The sequence below is a fragment of the Hipposideros armiger genome, unplaced genomic scaffold, assembly GCF_001890085.2.
Source record: "Hipposideros armiger isolate ML-2016 unplaced genomic scaffold, ASM189008v1 scaffold_466, whole genome shotgun sequence".
Lineage (NCBI taxonomy): Eukaryota > Metazoa > Chordata > Mammalia > Chiroptera > Hipposideridae > Hipposideros > Hipposideros armiger.
The window spans coordinates 1,023,902-1,045,646 of record NW_017731816.1 but is presented as its reverse complement, the minus strand read 5'-3'; the positions used below and the strand labels follow the sequence as shown (position 1 = coordinate 1,045,646).

The 21,745-nt window shown below is 49.2% G+C and overlaps 1 protein-coding gene across 2 annotated transcripts in view; it reads left to right on the top strand.

The window, feature by feature from the left end:
• CATSPERG (catsper channel auxiliary subunit gamma) overlaps nt 1–21,745 on the top strand; it is a 32,465-nt gene that overhangs the window by 1,419 nt on the left and 9,301 nt on the right. The window contains exons 1-15 of one of the 2 annotated variants that reach the window (XM_019666327.1): nt 5,703–6,052; nt 6,258–6,330; nt 7,255–7,410; nt 13,916–14,087; nt 15,356–15,493; nt 16,490–16,549; nt 16,762–16,881; nt 17,878–17,928; nt 18,031–18,160; nt 18,507–18,618; nt 19,619–19,777; nt 19,863–19,975; nt 20,761–20,974; nt 21,343–21,405; nt 21,520–21,718. In XM_019666327.1, the coding sequence (XP_019521872.1) occupies nt 5,778–6,052; nt 6,258–6,330; nt 7,255–7,410; nt 13,916–14,087; nt 15,356–15,493; nt 16,490–16,549; nt 16,762–16,881; nt 17,878–17,928; nt 18,031–18,160; nt 18,507–18,618; nt 19,619–19,777; nt 19,863–19,975; nt 20,761–20,974; nt 21,343–21,405; nt 21,520–21,718 (2,035 nt within the window). In that variant the 5' untranslated portion in view covers nt 5,703–5,777. Of the gene's footprint in view, nt 1–60; nt 115–5,702; nt 6,053–6,257; nt 6,331–7,254; nt 7,411–13,915; nt 14,088–15,355; nt 15,494–16,489; nt 16,550–16,761; nt 16,882–17,877; nt 17,929–18,030; nt 18,161–18,506; nt 18,619–19,618; nt 19,778–19,862; nt 19,976–20,760; nt 20,975–21,342; nt 21,406–21,519; nt 21,719–21,745 lie in introns of those variants that run through there. The other variant, XM_019666328.1, reaches the window with a different exon arrangement.

Genomic DNA, 21,745 nt, shown 5'->3' with positions numbered 1-21,745 from the left:
GAGAGGTCCTGACCCCGCACCCCACTGGGCTCTAGACATTTGCCCAACTTCTCCTTGCAGAAATACATGGGCTTCCCTTACTACCTAAAGATCAACTACTCCTGCAAGGGTGAGGTGAGTGAATGCAGCGGATTTGGGCTCATTCTGTGTGGACCTCAGTTTACCCATGCCTGACATTTTTTAATAGTAGTGGCACCGCCAGACCTTGGGGACCTTAAGGATTCACAAAATCACCAGTGTCCCACCAGGAACATAATAGGTGCTCAAGTAAGCTTTTTTGCCATTAAAATTTTGAGATGTAATTTACAAACCATAAAAATTCACCATTTAAAGTGAGATTCAGTAGTTTTAGTGTATTCGCAAAACTGTGCAACCATCACCACTAATTATAGAACATTTTCATCACCCCAAAAAGAAACCCTTCCCCATCCCTCCAACCACTGGAGACCACTAATCTACTTTCTGTCCCTATGAATTTGCTTATTCTGGACATTTCATATAAATAGAATCATACAACATGTAGCCTTTTGTGGCTGGCTTCTTTCAGTTAGCATGTTTTCAAGGCCCATCCATATTATAGCATGTATCAGTATTTCCTCTTTATGGCTGAATAATATTCAGTTGTATGGATGTGTTACATTTTGTTTATCCATTCATTAATTGATGGACATTTGGGTTATATCCACTTTTTTATTATGAATAATGCTGCTATGCCCATTTGTGTACATGTTTTTGTGTAAACATGTGTTTTCAGTTCTCTTTGGTGTATACCTAGGAATAAAATTGCTGGGTTATATATTAACTCTTTTATACTTCTGAGGAACTGCCGGACTGTTTTCCCAAGCAGCTGCACCATTTTACATTCCCATCAGCAATATATGAGGGTTCCAGTTTCTCTACATCCTTACTAACACTTGCGATTGTCCATTTTTAAAAAAATTATAGCCATCCTAATCTGCATGAAATGGTATCTCATTGCGGTTTTGACTTGCATTTCCCTCATAACTAATGATGTTGAACGTCTTTTCATGTGCTCATTGGCCATTTATCAATCTTTGGAGAAATGTCCATTCAGGTCCTTTGCCTATTTAAAAATTGGGTTGTCTTTTTATTACTCCTTTATTTATTTATTTTTTTAGCTCAGCCATCCTGCCACCTGTTGGCAGCTCAGCTGCAGCTCAGCTCGGGCTGGGCATCAAATCAGTGTTGCTCAGAACTCACACTCTTGAGCGAGCTCTTAACCAATTGAGCCACTCAGCTGGCCCTTTGTCTTTTTATTGTTATGCTGTAAATTTTTTTAAAGATTTTTTTTGTAAAAGATTTTTATTGGGGAATTGGGGGGTGGGAACAGCGCTGGGGAATTGGGGGAAGGGGAACTGTCGTCTTGTTCTTCAGTCTAGTTGTGGAGGACGTTGCTTCACTGACCCAAGTTGGCACCATCACTGCGCTCCTCCTGGGTGAGGCAGATCAGTCGCCAGCTTCTGGACAGCCGCTCACTGCGGCTGCTGGATGCTCACGCTGGCTGCTCATGCTGGCTGCTGGCTACATACGGTAGCCCATGGCAACCCACTGCCACAGGGACTGTAACCTACGTCGTCGCCGGCAACTCATGGGCAGCCCAGCTCCAGGCTGAGCTGCTGTTCAGCATCTTAGCTGTGGAGGGCAGTGTCACTGGCCCTCATATGTGGGATCCGAACCGGGGCCCTCTGGCGTCCCAAGCCAGTTCTTAACCATCGCGCCACTTGGCCGGCCCTGTAAATTTTCTTAATATAGCCTGATACTAGTTCCTTATCAGATATATGATTCGTAAATATTTTGTCACATTCTGGGGGTTGTCCTTTCACTTTCTTGAAGGTGTCCTTTAAAGTACAAAGATTTTGTTTATTGAGGTATAATTTACATACCATAAAATAGTACCAAAGTTTTTATTTTCAATGAAGTCCAATTTATCAATTTTTTGTTGTTGTTGCTTGTGCTTTTGGTGTTGTCTAAGAAGGCTTTGACTAAATAGAGGTCATAAAACTTTACTCCTATGTTTTCTTCTAAGAGTTTTTTAGTTTTAGCTCTTACACTTAGGTCTTCAATCCATTTTGAGTTAATTTTTATATATGGTGTGAGGTAGTGGTCCAACTTTGATATGTGAATATGCAGTTATCCTAGTATCATTCGTTGAAAAGATTATTCTTTCCCCCATTGAATTGTCTTGGCGCCCTTGTCAAAAACCAATTGACCATAAATGTAAAGGTTTATATCTGGGTATAATTCTATTCCATTGCTCTATATGTCTATCCATATGCCAGTACCACACAGTCTTGATTACTATAGCTTTGTAGTAAGTTTGCAAATCAGGAAGTTTGAGTCCTCCAGCTTTGTTCTTTTGCAAGACTGTTTTGGCTCAAGTGAGCTTTTTGAAGACAGTAGGATGTTGTGGTCTAGAAATGAAGTTCCGGAGGCTGCAGACCTGGGTTTGAATCTGCCACTGATTAACATTTACTTGGAGGAAGTATAGCATGATAGTTAACACTTTGGGCTCTGGAACTAGTTTGCTTGGGTTCAAATGGCAGCTCTGCTACATAATAGCTGTGTGATCTCAGGCAAGTTACTTAACTTCTCTGTACCAAACTTTCCTCATCTTTAACAAGGGTATGGTAGTGATCATGCTCACTTCATAAAATGATTAAATATGTGTGAAGCACTTAGCACAGTGCCTTGTTCATAGGAAGGGCTCAGTGAATGCTAGCAACAAGTTTCCAGAGTCTAACCCTGGGCATAGAGTTTTATTCCATGAACCTTCTCTCCTTATCTGTAAAAATGCAGTAATAATACCTTTATTTGTTCATGCAACACCTACTATGAGTCAGATCCTCTTTCTTTACAATGGGGGGATACAATGATAACATGTCCAGGCTTTTTTTTAAACATTTGTTTTTTATTGGGGAATTGGGGGAGGGAAACAGTGTTGCGGAATTGGGGAAGGGGAACAGCCAAGTTGTTGTCCTTCAATCTTAGTTGTGGAAGGCACAGCAAGCTCAGCTCCAAGTCTAGTCACGCCACTCAGCTCAACGTGCTGTGTTCAATTAGTTGAGGGTGTGTGTAGCCACCATCCCATGTGGGAGTCAAACCAGCAGCCTCCTTGTTAAGAGTGCACACTCTATCCCCTGAGCCACCTGGGGGGCAGTTCAACTCAAGGTGCCAAGTTCAGTCTTTAGTTGCAGGAGGGCATAGCCCACCTTCTGGAACAGGCAACCTTGTTAGGAGCATGTGCTCTCACCAGCTGAGCCATCCTGCCACCTGTTGGCAGCTCAGTGGCAGCTCAGCCTGGGCACAGCTCACTGGCCCATGTGGGAATGTAACCGGCGACCCTGTTGCTCAGAGCTTGTACTCTTGAGCAAGCTCTTAACCAACTGAGCCACTCGACCAGCCCTGCCAGGCTTTTCTTATGGATTCAGCCCACCAGGGAAGCAGACGATCAGCAAGTAAATACATAAAATAATTTATCAAGGGTAATCAACGTAAAGAAGAAAATAAAATGAGGTGATATGTTAGAAAGGAAGGTGTTATCTGCATGGTTGGGGAAGATCGCTCTGAAAAGGCTTGAGCAGAAACTTGAACAATGAAAAGGGACGACTGTGAGGAGAACTGGGGAAAGCATTCTGGGCCGAGGGAACAGCCAACACAAAAGTCCTGAAGTAGGAAAGAGGCCAGTGTGTATGAGGACCGGAAGAAGCCTGTGTGGCTGGAGCAGAGTGAGTCAGTGGGCAAGGAGAGGTTTGGGAGGTGATTAAGGGCCTCCAGAACCCTAGTGAGGACTTGGCTTTCACTCTGAGTCAGATGGAGCCATGAGATGGTTCTAAGCAGAGAAGGGATGTGTGACTCAGGTGTTCACAGGCTCCCTCCTGCTGTGTAAGGGGTACAGATTGTAGGGGAAGGGATGGATGGGAGCAGGGAGACCAGGGAGGCAGCTGATGCATGGTCTAGGCAGGATTTGAGGGTTGACAGGACCAGGGTAGGCGTGGCCACTGTTGCCCTGACAGGGAGGAGGTCCCACCAGCATCTGCTACCCTGTGATTGGAAACCCAGAGCCAGGGCTAGGACACATATATTTGGTGGGATTGAAAGAGCCCTGGCTGAGACATTCAGGATGAGAGCCTGTGCAAAGGTGGTTAGACCCATTAAATGTCTCACCCTGGTCTCCCAGCCCACTCCCACCCCCCATCCATAGTGGCCCGAATGCAGCCTTCTCTTGGGGATTTGTCCAAGCCTTTGCATATGCTGTTCCATACACTTGGAACACCCTTCTTCCCTCCTCCATCTCCACTCTAAGCCCTGCCTGCCCTTCTTGGACCAGCCAGGATCCTGGCATCCTTGGCTGCTCCCTCACACTCTTTACCCGTTCCTTTCTATCCAACTGCCCCATCCCACCCTCACCGCCAGGCCCCAGCCCCACAACCTGACTATCCTCTGACTGGTGGGGATGGCAGAGGGTCTCATTTCTGCAGGGAGGGTGGAAGCCTCAAGAGGGGGCCTGGGAATCCCTGAAGTGAGGGAAGAGGCTGCCAGCAGTTCTGGGTGCCAGGCTCATTCCCACTGTCGAAATTTTGCTGGGCCAGCCGAGTGGCTCAGTTGGTTAAGAGTTGGCTTAAGAGCGTGAGCTCTGAGCAACAGGGCCGCCGGTTCGATTCCCACATGGGCCAGTGACGCTGCGCCCGAGCTGAGCTGCTGCTGAGCTGCCAACAGGTGGCAGGATGCCTCGGCTGGTGTAACAACAAGATTGCCTGTTCGATGGTGGGCTATGCCCACCCACAACTAAGACTGAACTTGGCTGAGCTGCCGCCTGGATGGCTCAGTGGATAGAGCGTGTGCTCTTAACAAGAAGGCTGCTGGTTCGACTCATGCACGGGATGGTGGCTACGCCCACCTGCAACTAAGGTTGAACACAGCACCTTGAGCTTAGAGGCCACGAGCTGCTGACGGGAAGCCAGATGGCAGCTGGCGCCCTCCATAACGAAGATTGAAGAACAACAACTTGGCTGGTCCCCTTCCCCAATTCCCCAACACTGTTCCCCTCCTCCAATTTCTTAATAAAAATCTTAAAAACAAAACAAAACAATTTTGCTTATCCTATGCTGCCCTTCTGTATACTTTTCCTACATTCCAATTCTGTCTGAAGACCTTGGCCCTGGACTCACCTCCTCTAGGAAGACCTGACTCTCTCCATAGCCCTTAGCCCTTCTACGCCTCTCTTAGCCTGGCCTGTCCCCCACCCCAGCCCCATACCTAGGCCATGTTCTCTGACCTTCCCATGGTGGAAAGTTTGTTCTCCCCACCCAGCCCAAGAAGACAGGCTACTAAAGGTGGAGTCAAGGCTGTGGGTGGGGGTGGAGGACCCAAAGGCTATCTTAAAGACACATCTGTGGGGCCATCTCACCCTCAGTCCTCTGAGGCCCTGGTCCGCAAGGGTCACCTGACAGGGCTGAAGCCTGTGGTGCTGGTCACCTTCCAGTCCCCCGTTAACATCAATCACTGGAAGTTAGAGCAGCTGCAGATCCAGATGGAGGCAGCCCCCTTCCGCAGCAAAGGTGAGCATAAGGGGCTCCTGGAAAAGTCGAGCATGGCAGAGATTGCTAGGGGCCTCAGAGGGGCCCTGGAGGGGAGTCTGGGGTCATCAAAGGGCCCATGGTTTAGAGGGTGTATAGGGCTTATTGGAGGCCCTCAGTGGGGTCTGTGACCTGGAGGAGGGCACAGGGAGGCCTCAGCAGGTTCCATGGCCTGGCCAAATGGGGCTACACCAAGGCCCCAGTGGGTTCCATGGCCTAGAGAAGGACATGGGAGTTGCAAGGAGATCCCAGTGGTCTGTGGTCTGGAGGGTGCCGCTGGGAGGCCCCCCCACCCCCAGCAGACTCAGTTCCCACTGCCTACCAGCAGAGCAGTGCAACGCAGAGGAGGTGTGTGTCATGAGCTGGTACACACCCATGCCCGTCAAGAACGGCAGCGTGGTCATGCATGTGGATGTCAGCAGCAATGGCCTGGGGCCTCTCATTCCCAATAAAAGGTGCCCTTCCCCACACGCCTGGGACAGGGGGCAGACTCTGGGAGGGACTTCCTTCTCCCCAGACCCCCAAAGAGGACCGGAGGAGACCAAAGGGAGGAGACCCAAGGGAGACCAAAGACCATAGGGCAGGGAGGTGGCTGTGAGCTATGACAGGAGCCCCTGAAACTGAAACGCTCACTTGTGCCTGCACCATACTTGCTGCCAGGTTTCAGGTGAACATCAATGGTTTCCTGAAGAGACAGCAAGACGACAAACTCCAGTTCACTGTGGGAAATGAGGTAAGGGGGCCCGGACAGTGAGGACAGTAGAAGACAGTGGGCCGGAGCCCTGATAACTTCCCAAACAAATGGCAGGCCCCACTTACAGAGCGTTTACTTTGTGCCAGGCCCCTGGTGAAGGGCTCTACTAAATGCACAAATACATTACATCTTCACACTGACCCTATGAGGGAAGGTGCTCCCACACACCCATTTTAAAGAGAAGAAAACTGAGGCTAAAAACGGATGGAGCCATTTGCCCAGAGCCTCTCAGCAGTACATGTGGAACAAGACTTGAAACTGTGCTTGCCTGGCTCCTGCACCCATATTCTTCATTCATTCATCCATTCATTCATTCAGCAGGCACTTACTGAGCACACAGTGTGGCCCCATGGGAACAGAACAGTGAACACACAGACCCAAGTCCCTGTCCTCCTAAAGCTGACAGACATTCTAGTGGGAGAGACAGACACCAAACCGGGAAACATGAAATCAAGTACATCCTGTAGCAGATTAAAAGGTAGAAGTGCTCTGGAGAGAATTCAGGCAGCGTGAGGGTGATTGGGTCTGTGCAGGAGGGGACTGTAGTGTTTAATGGAATGGTCAAGAAAGGCAGAATTGAGAAGGCTGACATTTCAGTAAAGCCTTGACGGAGCAGAGGAGAGAATCATGTGGATCCTAGGGGAAAAGCATTGCATACAGAGGGAACAGCCAGTGCAAAGGCTCTGAGGTGGGACTATGCCTGGTAAGTCTGAGAAGCAGTGAGAAGGCCCATGTGGCTGGGAGAGAGAGAGAGTGAGGGGATGAGTGGAGAGCATAGGGTCAGAGAGGTGCCAGGAGCAAATTGTGTGGGGCCTCGTGGGTCAGGGTGTGGACTTTAACCTGAAATGAGATGGAGTCATGGGAGAGTAGGGGGCTGAAGAGCTCCTGTTCCTCCCCCGGCAGCTCTTCAGTCTGTTACCCCGGTACTTTGTGAATGCTGCATCGAGGCCCCTGTGGTACACCGTGAACCAGGCACCTGTGCTCATTCTGGGTGGCATTCCTGAGGAGAAGTCTGTTCTGCTGACTGACACGAGCTTCAAGGACTTCTTCTTCGTGGAGGTGAGTGGTACAGGGCAGATGGTGGGCTGGGGCCTTTAGACAGGTGCTAGGTCTCAGCCCCTAAAATGGCCTGGGGCTACAGAAAGGGTTCCCAAAGACACACCAGCCCCCACGAGAGGCAGATGGCATGAAGGCAGGACATAAGACTCCGCAGCCAGACAGCCTGGGTTCAAATCCTGGCTCTGCCACCTCCTGGCCATGTGACCTTAGGCAAGTCATTTCACCCACCCAGGTCTCAGGTTCCCCTCCTGTAAAATGGGAATAATCTTCATATTTACCTCATAGAATCATTATGAGGATGACATAAGTTAATACCAGCTGGACACAGAGTGAGCACTATGTGAGCCAAAGCTATTATTATTTATCGGCCCATTATTTATAATTCTGAAACCCAAAAAGCTTTGAAAATGGCATTTTCACAAATTTAGGACTAAAATTCATTTGTCAAGAAATCGTGACCTGAGCTAATAAAGGCTGCTGACAGTCTTTTCACATCCCGTTTACTGTTAATATTCAGATCCTGCCTTACAGAAATATCAAGGAGCTTGCTTTCGGGGTGCTGCCCCAGACCCCACTGGTTTACATATGAATGCTATATATGGGCCACACTACCTTCTAAACCCTGGAAAATTCTGAGTTGCAACATGCATCTGGCCCCAAGGGTTTCAAATTTGGCATTGTGATCCTATCTTATTCCCAGACTGGGGAAGGGGAGTCTGAAGGAAGGTTCTTTTGGTGTCAATGACAGAAACACCTTTGAGTTGGTGCAGCTGTAGGCAGAACGCCAACCCAGGTTGGTTTAAGCAGATGAGTGGATTTAGTATGTGCCCCTAACTGCAAAGCTCAGGCACAGGGCAGGCTTCAGGCACGGCCTGACTCGGGGCTCAAATCAGAACTTCAGCTTTCCTCTCCACTTCTGGATTAGTCTTGTCCTCAAAGTGGCTCACATAATCCCAATTCCCAGGCCAGAAAATGGGAGCTTCTCTTTCCCAAATAGCTATTTAAAAAGCCTGAAATGTATTTCCTTGGTCCTGATTGGTCCAGCTTGGTCATGTGTCCCAAAATAATGGCAAATGCCAGCTGGCTTAGCACAGGTCGTGATCTCCATTTTTATGAGGAGGACAGCTGAGACAAGAAGCAGAGAAAGGATGGTTCCCCCAGAGTGAAATCAGGGTAGCTTTGCCACAAGTTGAGGGGAGAAGATGCCGGTTGTTAAGCGTGTCTGAGATAACAGTTGTACTCCACAGCAACCCCAAAAGGTTGCCTTAACCTCTTCCCATCAAGGTTGAAAACCCCACCCATGTTTTCTGAGCATCCCATGTAGGTTAATGTTCTCCTGGTTCCCTCTGGCTCTGAATCTGCTTTATTGAACTTGTTCAGTTTGTAGACCGTCTCTTGGTCTGGTGTCAGCTTTCTCTGTTCTGGACCAAGTCTTTCCAGATACTGCTCAGTTTTCTCACTCCTGACCCAAACACACCACAGGGATGTGGGTTCTGCTGAAGAAGTTTGGAGGGCAGAGAAGGGGCCTTATGTCACAGGAACAAAGAATTCCATTTGAACTTCAGGCATCGTTTTTTTCCTCTTTTTTTTTATTATTATTTTTTATTCATTTGTGTGTGTGTGTGTGTGTGTGTGTTTTGTTTTTTTGTTTTTTGGGGGGCATCTTTCTTTTTTGTTTGTTTGTTTGTTTGTTTGTTTTTAGCTGAGCCATCCTGCTACCTGTTGGCAGCTCAGCGGCTGCTCAGCTCGGGCTGGACTCGAACCGCTGTTGCTCAGAGCTCAAACTCTTGAGCGAGCTCTTAACCAACTAAGCCACTCAGCCGGCCCTAGGGGGCATCTTTCTTTTTGTTCTTTTTCTTTTTTTTTTTTTTAAATTTATCATGGCGAAATAAAATTCATAAAATTAACCATTCCAAAGTGAACAATTTAGTGCCATTTAGTACATTCATATTGTGCAACCACCAACTGTATCTGGTTCCAAAAATTTTCCATTACTCCAAAATAAAAGCCCATTCATTCTCATTAAAGAATGAGAATCATGGGGCTTTCTCCCAGGCTGCTTTCTCCTCTCCTTTCCTCCCTCCTGTCTCACCGTACCACTCCCTTCCAGATTGCCCCTGGGATTCCAGAGGAATCCCCACCCCCACCCCACAGCTCTCCTCAGCTGTGTATTGGTTGATTTTAGATGCTGTAACAAACAGGACCCCTGAAAGGGAGGGAATAGCTTAAATAGATGCTATCGTTTATTGTCTTAACAGTCCAGAAGTGAGAAAGCCACATCCCTTCTTTTTTCTTGCTTCAATGGCCCCAAATGTTGATCTCATTTGTATGATTGAAGCTGGGCCCTGCCCATGTCCAACTCCCAGCCAATGGGAAGGGGAAAGAACACAGGTGGAGAGCAAGCTGTTTTCTCTTAAGCAAGTTTCACTTCCACTCACATTCTATTAGTGAGGAAATAGTCAATTGGGTACATACAACTGCAAAAGAGTCTGGGAAATAAAATTTCTACCTGGGTGGCACATGCCTTACTAAAACTCAACTAACAAAGAATGTGTGAAAATGGATTTGGGAGCTCAACTAGCCATCTGCCAAAAGTGAAAGAGGAAATTTGTTGGTTCATGTAATGGAAAAATTCAGGTGCGGCTTGACCCAGGATTTCAAACAATGTCACCAAGACTGAATTTCTCTCTCTCCATCTCTTGGTTCCTCTGTATTGACTTTATGGTCAAACAGCTCTGTCCTCTGGAACTGCAGAGACTATATCATCTCAGGCCTACATCCAGTGGAAAAGATCTTTTCCGCTACCCCTTACCCCCCAAATCACAAGATTCCTTCCACTTGGTGTGGTTCAGGCTGTTTACCCATTTGACTTAATCACTGTGGCCAGGGAAACCTAACATGCTTCTTACTGAGTTAAATGAATCAGAACTCTCAAGCTGCTCAAATTAGAAATCCAGCTGACCCACAACTTTTCTTTTCCTCATGTATGTGGGAGAAGAGGGGAGGTATGGTGATCCTTTTCTATTGGGTTGTCAGAAAAGTCATGATGCATGTTTGCAACAGATGGCACTAGTTTATTTTTGGAAGTACTAAAGTCATTCGCATCTATGTTATTGCTATGTCATTTGACAGCTGACCGTCCTAGCTTCATTCTGAAAAAAAATTGAGCGATTTGGTTGAGTTTTAGAGATTTTACAACAAGTTGAAGATGGAAAACCAAACTGTGCATTTTTGCCATTTTACTGTTTTAATTCCATAAAGGGAAGAACATGCATCAAGCTTGTGAAAAGTTGCAGAAAGTTTAGGGTGACAATGCTCTACAAGAACATCAGTGTCAATGATGGTTCACGAAATTCGGTGCTGGTGATTTTTATCTCAACGACGCTCCTCGGTCAGGGAGGCCCACTGAGGTTGATGACGACAAAATAAAGGCATTGATCGAGTCAAACTCACATTACATGACACAACAGATTGCAGAAACATTGAACATCCATCATTCAAGCATTCATGACCACCTGAAGAAGCTGGAATATGTAAGCAAGCTCGATATTTGGGTTCCACATGAACTCAAAGAAGTTCATTTGACGGCGCGTATAAACATCTGCAATATTCTCATTAAACGTGAGGAAAATGATCCTTTTTTGAAGCGACTGATAGCTGGTGATGAGAAGTGGATTGTTTACAACAATGTGGTGTGCAAACGGTCTTGGTCCTGATGTGATGATTTGCCTCAAATGACATTGAAAGCAGACATTCATCAGAGGAAGGTTATGCTCTCAGTGTGGTGGGATTTCAAGGTGTCATGTTTTTTGAGCTCCTACCAAGGAACCAATCAATTTGAATGTGTACTGTCAGCAATTGGACAGTTTGAATGAATCTATCATTCAGAAACATTCAGAGCTTGTTAATTGTAAAGGAGTTGTGTTCCATCGTGACAACGTGAAACCACATACAAGTTTGATCACCCATCAAAAATTATTGGAGCTTGGATGGGATGTGTTGCCACACTCACCATACTCGCCTGACCTTGCGCCGTTAGACTTCCACTTGTTTCGCTGTCTTCAAAACTCCTTGCGTGGTATAACGTTCAATTCAGATGAGGCTGTAAATCAGCACTTTGTTCAGTTTTTCGCAAATAAAGACAGGTCCTTCTATGAATGAGGACTTATGAAGCTCACTGAAAGATGGCAAAAGGTTATTAAACAAAACGGGCAATATATTATTGATTGATCTTTGTTCTTTATATAAATAAATGACCTTTGAAAAACATAGACAAAATACATCATGACTTTTCCAACAACCCAATAATTTAACAAAGAGAATTTCCAAGTATTTCTTCCAGAAAACAGAAGCATCACTCAAATATTAATGGTGTAATACATGAAGTATGACAGCTAATCAAAATGACAGATTTAGAGAGCACAGGTTAGTTTCACCAGGCATAGCAACAACCCCGATAGTCCTAGTGGATGACTAGGCTCTTTTAGAAATAACATTTTCAAGGACACTTATGATGCTGAATAAGGTAAGGGGAGTGGGAATGTTCATGTTCTTCTTAACTTGGTGAAATTTCCCTCAGCAGCAGAGCCTAGAGTTTTGCTCTGATTTCTACTTTTTATGGGAAAAGTTAGTGGAAAATTTCACTTTTGGGTGGGAAATTTCAATTAGACACAAAAGTAGAGGGAATAGTATAATAAACCCAGCTTCAGTAATTATCAACATTTTGCCTATTTTTTCATTCCACCATTTTTTTCCTGGTTTTTAAAAAATCCCAGCCATCATACCATTTCACCTGTAAATTCTTTTTTTTTTTTTAAGATTTTTATTGGGGAATTGGGGGAAGGCAAACAGACAAGTTGCTGTCCTTTTGTTCTTCAGTCTAGCTGTGGAGGACATTGCTTCACTCGCCCAAGTTGGCACCATCATTGCGCTCTTCCCAGGGGAGGCAGATCAGTCGCTGGTTTCTGGACTGCCATTCACGGTGGCTGCTGGTCACTCACGCTGGCTTCTGGCTACACACGGTAGCCCATGGTAACCCCACTGCAGCAGGGGCTGCAGCCGACACCATCGCCAGCGACTCACAGCAGCCCAGCTCCAGGTTGACCTGTTGTTCAGCATCTTAGCTGTAGAGGGCAGTGTCACTGGCCTTCATATGTGGGATCCGAACCGGGGCCCTCTGGCATCCCAACCCAGCTCTTAACTATCGCGCCACTCCGCCAGCCCTCACCTGTAAATTCTTGAAAGACTTGAGGGAGTATCTCTAACACATGAGGACTTAAAACAACAACAACAACCAAAAAAAACCCATAATGCCATTATAATACCCAGCAAAATTAGCAATAACATCTTAATGTCATCTAAACTGGCCATAGTCAATTGTCCCCAATTATCTAAAAATGTCTTTTAAAATTGGTTTGTTTGAATCAGGACCCACACATTGCATTTGGCTGTTGCGTGTCTTAATGCGTTTCTCACCTGTAAGTCTGCTCCCCCCCTCTGTCCTCCCACCAACCACATTTTTTTTTTCAGGCAATTTAAAAAACCAGGCCTTTTGTCCTATAGAATTTGGCTGCTTGCTTCTTCATGGAATCAATTCACTTTTCCTCTGACCCTGTATATTTATCTTCCATAACAAAATAGCCACCACAGACTGGGTGGCTAAACAACAGAAATTTATATTCTCCCAGTTCTTGAGGCTGGAAGTCCAAGATCAAGGTGTTAGCAGGGTTGGTTTCTGATGAGAACTCTCTGACTTGCAAAAAGTTTCTTCTCGCTGTGTCCTCACATGGCCTTTTCTCTGTGTTCACAAGTGGAGAGAGCTCTCTGGTGTCTCTTCCTCTTTTATAAAGACACCAGTCCTATAGGATTAGGGCCTAACTCTTATGACCTCATTGGGCCTTAATTATCTCTTTAAAGGCCCTATCTCCAAATACAGTCACATTGGGGGATTAAGGTTTCAACATATAAATTGGGAAGAGCAACACAATTAGTCCATAACACCTCATATTGCCAATAAACTAGTAGTGAGATCTAGAAGGTGGATTAAATTTAGATTCCATTTTTTCCCCACTATTGGTGATATTGCCAGTGTTAATAATCAGTCAGTGAGTTCAGATAGTGTCAGCCTGACACCAAATTGTGTTCAAGGTATAATCGGATTATAAAAAAGTGCCTTGGGCCAACTATGGGATCTTTTATATCCACATTGGTACAACCCTCAGTGTCCTTGGAAACCAGGACTTCTTAGCACCATTGAAGACGCTGTGCACTGCTCAACTCTAGGGAACATACAAAGTCCCAGGCTCTGGCCTGGGTTGCCTACTTCTGTGGCCCATGTTGGGGGAGTTTGGCCACTAAGGTGCTGCTTCAGGGTGAGCAAGGAGGGCACCCTGGTGTTAGCAGCATGTCCCTCCCAAGCAGTTGTCAGAGCAGGCACCTCTCCCCAAGGCAGGACGTAGGCTGAGGCCAAGGCCACCTGCTCACCACTGTCTCTGCTCCTCTGCAGCTGAGCATTGACAGTTGCTGGGTAGGCTCCTTCTACTGCCCCCAGGCCAGCTTCACTGCCACCATCTATGACGCCATCGCCACCGAGAGCACACTCTTCATTCGGCAGAACCAGCTTGTCTACTATTTCACAGGCACCTATATCACACTCCACCAAAGCAACCGTGGCAGTGGTGAGGGGGCTGTGGCTGGGTCACGTGCCTGGGCGTTGATGGCACCTCAGGCAAGGAAACTGCCTGTTGGAGCCCTAGGGGGTCACCTGAGTGAACCCATCCACTGTGGCACCTGGGACTGGAATTGCCGTGGGTGGGGAGGAGGGTGTTGGGGGGACTTTCCAAGGTCCTGAATCATCCTGCCCACCCTGTGGCGGCCTTTTCCACCCTCTCGATGCTGGTGTGGGGCCTTCATCCATACCTTCCCAGGATCTATGAACCAGTTGGAGGAAGAACAAGATGTGAGAGTGAAGGGAGGGAGCAGAGACAGAGAGGACACACACATGCATGCAAGCGCACACACGCACTCACACAGACATATTGAGTGTCAGAAAGACAGAGAAAGACATACTAAGAGAGGAATTGGGGTGGGGGAGGAGTGACCTAGAGGTCAGAGAGAGAGAGAAATAGAGATGGGTTGTCGGAGAGGCACAGCCATAAAGGAGACTGATCGGAGAAGAAAAAGAGACTTGATTTTGCCTCATCTTTTAAATACCAAAGTTCTAGTCCTCATAGGTTTTTTTCCCCCTTCCCAAATGAGAGATGTCATTTAGGCACCTTATTGAGTCACTTGGACTTAGAGGATCACAGAAACTTGTATTGTCACCTATGTTTCAATAGTTAATGCATATTCTCAACAGCTCCATTTTTGTCCCTTTCTAACTTAGGGCACTTTGACAGTGGAAAAACCAAATTAAAATGGGCTGAAGCCAAAAAAAAAAACGGTGTGGAGGGGAGGCGTATTTATTTGCTTAGATAGCTGAAAAACCCAGGAGCACGTTGGTTTCTAACTTGTTGGATCCAGGGCCTCACTGTAGCTGTTGGCCCCTCCAGTGTTGGCCATGGTGATCCCTCTCCCCTCAACAACTGCAAATTTTATGCCCTCAGAGATCCCAGGAAAGAGCATCTCTTTGTTAGTGATTGCAAGCTGACACTGTCTCTGATTTGCCCTACTTGGTCACATGCCCAGCTCAGAACCAATAGCTCTGGCCAGGGGAATGCAAGGGTAGGATCAGCCCATTCTGAACCTCATGGACAGAATGTGAGCCAGGAGGATTTTCTCAAAGGCAGCTGAGGCCCTATTCCAGGGGCCCCTCAGATACCACACTGAACAGCTGCTCCAGTGAGAGGACAGATAGTAGGCTCATTAAGGCCAGGGAAATGTGGATGGGGCGCCGAGGTCCCAGGTCCAAATGCCTGGGCCTCAGGCCCCATGCTGGCCCCCACAGGGAACTGGGTTCGTGTGCTGGCCAATGAGTGTATCAAGAAGCTATGCCCCGTGTATTTCCATGGCAATGGCTCCGAGTACATCATGGCCCTCACCACTGGCAAGCATGAAGGTTACTTCCACTTTGGGACCATCACAGGTAAGGGTGGGGGACTCTGGCAGCCCAAGAGACCCCTCCATGCCCTCTCACCTCAATGAATTCTGACCTCTGGCCCTCACCCTCACTATGTGCCTTAAAGAGGGGTCCCAGGCTGGAGGTTGGCCCTGTGAGTGGGGATGGATTAAGGCATTCGTAGGGGCAGTGCCTGGGATGTTTTATATACCTTTCATGATATGTTTGGTTGCAAAGGGCAGAAGCCCAATTAAAAAATCATTTATACATAAAGAACTTGTGGATTTAAATAAATGAAAAGACCAGGGCCAATTTCAGGCATGGTTGGATCCAAGGGCTCACATGGTATATCATCAGGAATCTATGTCTTGGAAGGTAGTATAGCATAGTGACCAATAGCACAGGTCTGGAGTGAGACTACTCCAGTACACCCAACCCAAGTCACCTGTGGTTTTCAACAAGTGATTTGACAACCTCTTCTGGGTCTCATTTCTTCATCTGCAAAATGGAGCTAATGATAGTACTACCTGCTTCGTTGTGTTGCTATAAAGATTATACAACTTGGCATATATAAAGGTCTTGGAACAATTCTAGGGACATGGTGAGTACTAGAAAAGGGTTTATTATTTGAGCCCTGTGATTTAGCTTCATTTTCAAGTAGATACTTCTATTGTGGGGATTAAGAATGGCCCCCAGGAGCTCAGGGCCCTCACCTCCCACCAGTTTGAGTCATCCCAAAAGAATGAGAGCAGCCTCTTCTCCATTAGCTCTAGCGTGAATCCCAGGGTGGACTCTGGTTGGCCAGTTCTGGGTCACATGCCCAGACCTGAGCCAATTACTATGACCAGAGCTACCCATGCTCTGATAGGCCAGGTGTGAGTGACTAAAAGGCCAGGGGGTGAGACCTGCCCCCTGGAATTTCAAAGATTGATGGGGCAGGAAGGGTGGGCATTCCTCTGTGGTGGGGTGCCAAACTGGCTGGGAATGGGAAGTGCCTGAGTGTGGACCTGCCCCGCTCTGCAGATGGCCATGTGTCCTTCAAGATGCTGCCCAGGCAGCAGTCCGTGTGCAAAGGGATACAAGGTACCCATCTCCCCTCCCAGGTGGGTCTGCAGTGGGCAGGTGTGGGGAGCGAGGGTGTGAGAGAGCAGGGGAGAGCGGTGGGAGAGGTCCCAGGAAGGGATGGCAGTGTCTTGGGGAGAGGTGAAGAGTTACAGGTGGCAGTCACAGAGGAGCGAGGTGATGGAGAGGGTCAGGATCTGGGGACTGCTCTGGACCTCTCCCTTCCCGACCAGTTGTTACCTGTTCCATAACCTGGGCCACATACATTGCGGGCAGCTACAATCTGCTGCTGCTGGTGGAGACTGAAGACATCGCTACCAGGAAATATTTCCAAGTGGTCAGCTATGACATGGGTAATTGGAGCACCATGGCGGAGGGTGGGGAGGTGTTGGGCACACAGCAGACAACAGGAGGGAAATGTTGCTCGTGTCACGTCTGTGTAAGGGGTAGTGGTGGAGAACAGGCTTGGTGGGCTGGAGAAACAGAGTAAGTCAATGTGACTGCAACAGAGAGGGAAAGGGAAGGGAAGGAGATTGGAGAGATGAACACAACAAGGAGATTTTATTTTTATTTTACCTGAACTGAGAATCAGGCTGCCGCTGCAGTTGTATAGGCTGTGCACTACACTCCCCAGCTGAGGAGTCAGAGGAGGCAAGTCCTGCACCCCAACAGGACTGTATCTTCTCGGAGGCAGTGCCTTTTTGTGTCACATAAAGAAACTCTAGGGCCAGCCGATTGGCTCAGTTGCTTAAGAGTTAGCGTAAGAGAGCGAGCTCTGAGCAACAGGGCCACCAGTTCGATTCCCACATGGGCCAGTGACGCTGTGCCCGAGCTGAGCTGTTGCTGAACTGCCAACAGGTGGCAGGATGGCTCAGCTGGTGAAAGCACGTGCTCCTAACTGCCTGTTCGATGGTGGGCTGTGCCCGCCAGCAACTAAGACTGAACTTGGCACCTTGAGCTGAGCTGCCACCCGGATGGTTCAGTGGATAGAGCATGCACTCTTAACAAATCTGCCGGTTCAACTCCTGCATGGGATGGTGGCTACGCCCACCCGCAACTAAGAATGAACTTGGCACCTTGAGCTTAGAGGCCACGAGCTGCCTGCGGGCAGCCAGATGGCGACTGGCGCCCTCCACAACTAAGATTGAAGAACAACAACTTGGCTGGTCCCCTTCCCCAATTGAAACAAAAAAGAAAAGAAAGAAAAAGAAACTCTAAGGGCTAACAAGCTCAAATGGAAAGCCATTAGAGGGTTTTTTGGAGGGGTTGGGAAAGTGGTGACTTGCCTAGTTTCAGGTTTTGAGAGCTCAGGGCCTCAGGAGATTTTGCTGTGTTCTCTCTACTTGTAGTCACTGATTACCTGGCCGTCCTCTACACCATCCCAGAATTCATCCCTGACGGTAGGAGAGGAAGGCTGGGGGATGGGGGTGGGGGGCTCAAAGGTGGTGGGGCCCAGGTGACCCCATGTACTGATGTGTCCACTCTGCCTCTGCCCTGGCCAGCTCGAGGCCTGGAGTTCCTGATGATCCTAGGGACAGAGTCTTATACCAACTTCTCAATGGTGCCCAAGGGCATGTCCTACAACCCATATAACCACCTGCTGTTCATCTGGGGCAACTTCCTCCTGCAAAGGTAGAGGGCCAGGAATATTCTGCCTCCCCAGCCCCAAGAGGGTTAGAGCCCTTTCTGAAGTCACCAAGTTTTCAGTTTGCCCAAGTCCAGAAGTTACAAGGACTGTGATGGGGAAAATGCCAGCTGGGGTGGTCAGGACTAGGATGGAGGAAGCTGGGGGAGCCCTGATATAGTCTGGAGTCAGGGGCAGAAGCTAGAATCCCAGGCTGCCTTTGCACATCTTCCCAAGGCTAGTGGAGAAGTGAGAAAACAGATCCTATGCTGTGTTCAGCCTGGAGTTGGGGGCAGCAGATATCCTCCAGAGGCCTTGCCCAGGTGCCCCAAGATCCCATCTCTACCCCTGCAGCTATGACAGTGAAAACTTCATCTACCTGGCGGACTTCCCCAAGGAGCTATTCATCAAGTACCTGGTCAACTCGTTCCTTGGGGACATAGCTATTGTCACAGAGACGGAGGAGGTGGCCTGCCGCCCCATCCCCACCCCAAACCCCTGGGGTCTCCCTTCTCTCCCTGTCAGGGTAAAGGGACCCAAGGGAGGGAACACCCTCAGGAACCCTGGGGAAGGGCAGCAGAACCTCCATTTATAGCTGAGAACCCTGGAACTCAAAGAAGCCAAGTGTGTTTTCCAAAGCCCATCAGCAATGAAAGACCTGTGCTCAGAGTTAAGTGATCTGATTTCCAGAGGAGGCCCTCTTTCATGTCATCATTCAGTTCATTTCATAAATACGGAGCACTTACTGGATGCCTGGCCCAGTGCTGGGGACATAGTGGTAACTGAGTCAGCCCTGGGTCCTGCCCTCACTGGGCTGTTAGGAAGACAGGCTCATTCCCAGACCGTGACAGTTGAGAGTAGTTAGGCTGCAGCAGGGGAAAACAACACCTATGGACATTCAGAGGAGAGGCCTGACCTATTCTAGGAGTGTGTGGATCAGGGAGGGATTCACAGAAGAGGCACATGCCAGGGGGTAGGGGGCATCCTGGAGGCTGGAAGAGATCCTCCAGGCTGAGGCTCGGGAGGAGGTGAGGTCTAGAGTCAAATGTTTGGGGTGATGGGTGGTAGACGTCAGTGCAGAGATGGGAAACTGAGGCCAAGGGGATGAGACCCGGAGGGTACAAAGGGTGAGAAGAAAAAAAGAGGGCTCGGCCCTAGAAACCCCTGCCATTAGCGGGTATATGTGTTAGGAATGCTTAAGTTGCAAGTAACAGAAACTCAAGCAGACTGAAACATTGAAGAAACTTGTCATGGTGAGAGAGGGCTGGAAGCAGAGGTGGTTGGGTTCTGGGAAGTCGAGAGATGGCACTACAGAGAGAAGATATATGAGCTTACCTGGTCCCAGGTGGGGGTGAGCTCCCAAGCCTCACCCCTCAATAAATGGGGCCAGCACACTTGGCAGAGAGAGAGGTGGGGTCAGAGGTCCCCATGGCCCTCACACTCACACCTGGCTGTTGCACCCCCAGATCTGGTACCTTCAGGAGGGCAGCTACCGGGTGTACAAGCTGTTTCCCTCCAAGGGCTGGGAGGTGTACATCAGCCTGCAGATGATGCAACAGTCCTCTCTCTACGCCCCCAATGAGACTATGGTCACTCTCTTTTATGAAGAACGCAATCTGTACCAGGTACCTGGTGGGGGCTGTGGGGAGATTTGGGGGAGCCACAGTGTGGCTGACACCAGCTCACATGGCCCTGCCCTTCCCACTGCAGCTGGTGTACCTTGTAAACGGCCAGCAGAGCCAGCTCGTCAAGAGGCTTGTGCCCTTGGAGCAGCTTCTAATGTACCAGCAACTCAGCAACCGCTACCTCTTGCAGCAGCAAGGGTGAGAAGATACTGGATGGACCACAGCAGTAGTCAGAGCGCCCAGGCACTGTCCACTCGAAGCTCCCATTCCAGTGGGAGAGACCAAGCCATCCCTAAGGACAACCTCAGGGCTGTAATGGGGGAGCTCAGGGCATATGGATGCTCAAAGGAGGAACCTAACCCAGCCTGGGGAAAGGGGAAAGCAGGGAGGGCTTCAAGGAGGAAGATGTGCATGACCCGTGACCTGAGGGGTGAGGAAGAAGTGGCCAGGTAATTAAATGGAGAAGGGTGTCCCAGACAGGGGGAACCATATGTGCGCAGGTCCTGAGGAGGAAAGGAGATTGGGTGTTTGAGAACTGAGAGCAAGTATGGTGCAATGCTGATGGCAGGGTGGACAAAGTGGTCACAGGGAGGAACTTGGAATTCATCTTGAGAATCCTGGGGAACCCTGGTGGGATTAAGGGGAGGGAATACCCAGTCAGACTTTAAGGTGTTCAGTAACGATCCTTCTGGTCACCTGCAGAGTTGCCCTGGGAGGCAGTTGGGGGAGGGGTTAAGGGGGACATGGAAGGACGCTTAGGAAGGGGGAGGGGAGTCCAGCCTGATGTCCAGGACTCTGGTCTGAGGGACCCAGGTACACCCAGGGGAACGTGTCCAGGGCACCAGGGGCTGAGGCCGAGGAGGAAGGGCATGGCTGGATGTGATTTGGGGAGTCAATAGCGCAGGGTGGGAAACAGGCCTGTGGAGGCTCCTTGGGTGCTGGCGCGGAAATGTCAGCCTCGGTCTCCCACTGCCGCCGACCAGGAGCCACCTGACGCTCTCCTTCACCAACTTATGCCCCTTCACGGTGATGCACCTGCGGGACCTGCCCAACCCGCAGATCTACACGCGCCAGGAGCGCTACCGGGCGAAGCCGCCGCGCGTCCTGGAGCCTTCGGGCTTCCACAACGAGAACTCGCTCGCTGTCTATCAGGGCCTCGTCTACTACCTGCTCTGGCTGCACTCCAAGTACAACAAGGTGGGCGCCTAGCGGCCGGGGCTGGGGGGGGGGCTGTCCCAGGCCGGGGCGTGTCTGAGACTGGACTGTGGAGGAGGCCCAGAAGGCAAGGCCTGCGGAACTGAAAGAAGGACTGCGGAGGGTGAAACAAGAGAGGAGCCGCCGGGAAGTCTGAGGCTAAAGGGGGACGAAGGGATGGTGTGGGCTTGAGCAGAGCTCTGGGAGATGGTTTTGCGGGTGTGGCCGGAGGGCTGAAATCAGGGCGGGCCAGGGTTTGGCTTAGGGGCTGGGACTGAGACTGGGAAGGGGTCTGGAAATGCCTCCTACCTGGGGAACCCCACCCCGCCCCTCCGCCCCATCCGGCTCACCGTGCCGGCGGTCCCTTGCAGCCTTACGCCGACCCTGTGCACGACTCCACCTGGCGCTGGTGGAAGAACAAGAAACAGGACCAGGTGCATGGAGAGGGTTGCGAGTCGGGGGAGGGGCGGCCCCGGACCCCTCCCCCCCTACACACACCGTCCCCCTTCTCTGGGTGCTGACTTTGCCTCCCGCCTCCCATGCCCCAGGATTATTACTTCTACCTGGCGAGCAACTGGCAGAGCGCGGGTAACGTGCACATTGACATGGACAACTACGAAAAGATCTACGACCTCAAGGCCGAGTACGAGCTACCCAAGCGCATCTTCCTGGATAAGGGCTCCAGCTACCGTTTCTCCATCTTCCTAACCGTCCGGGGCCACTCATTCAAGTCCCAGCCGGAAATCGGTCTGTGGGCGGGCCCTTAGTGGAGTC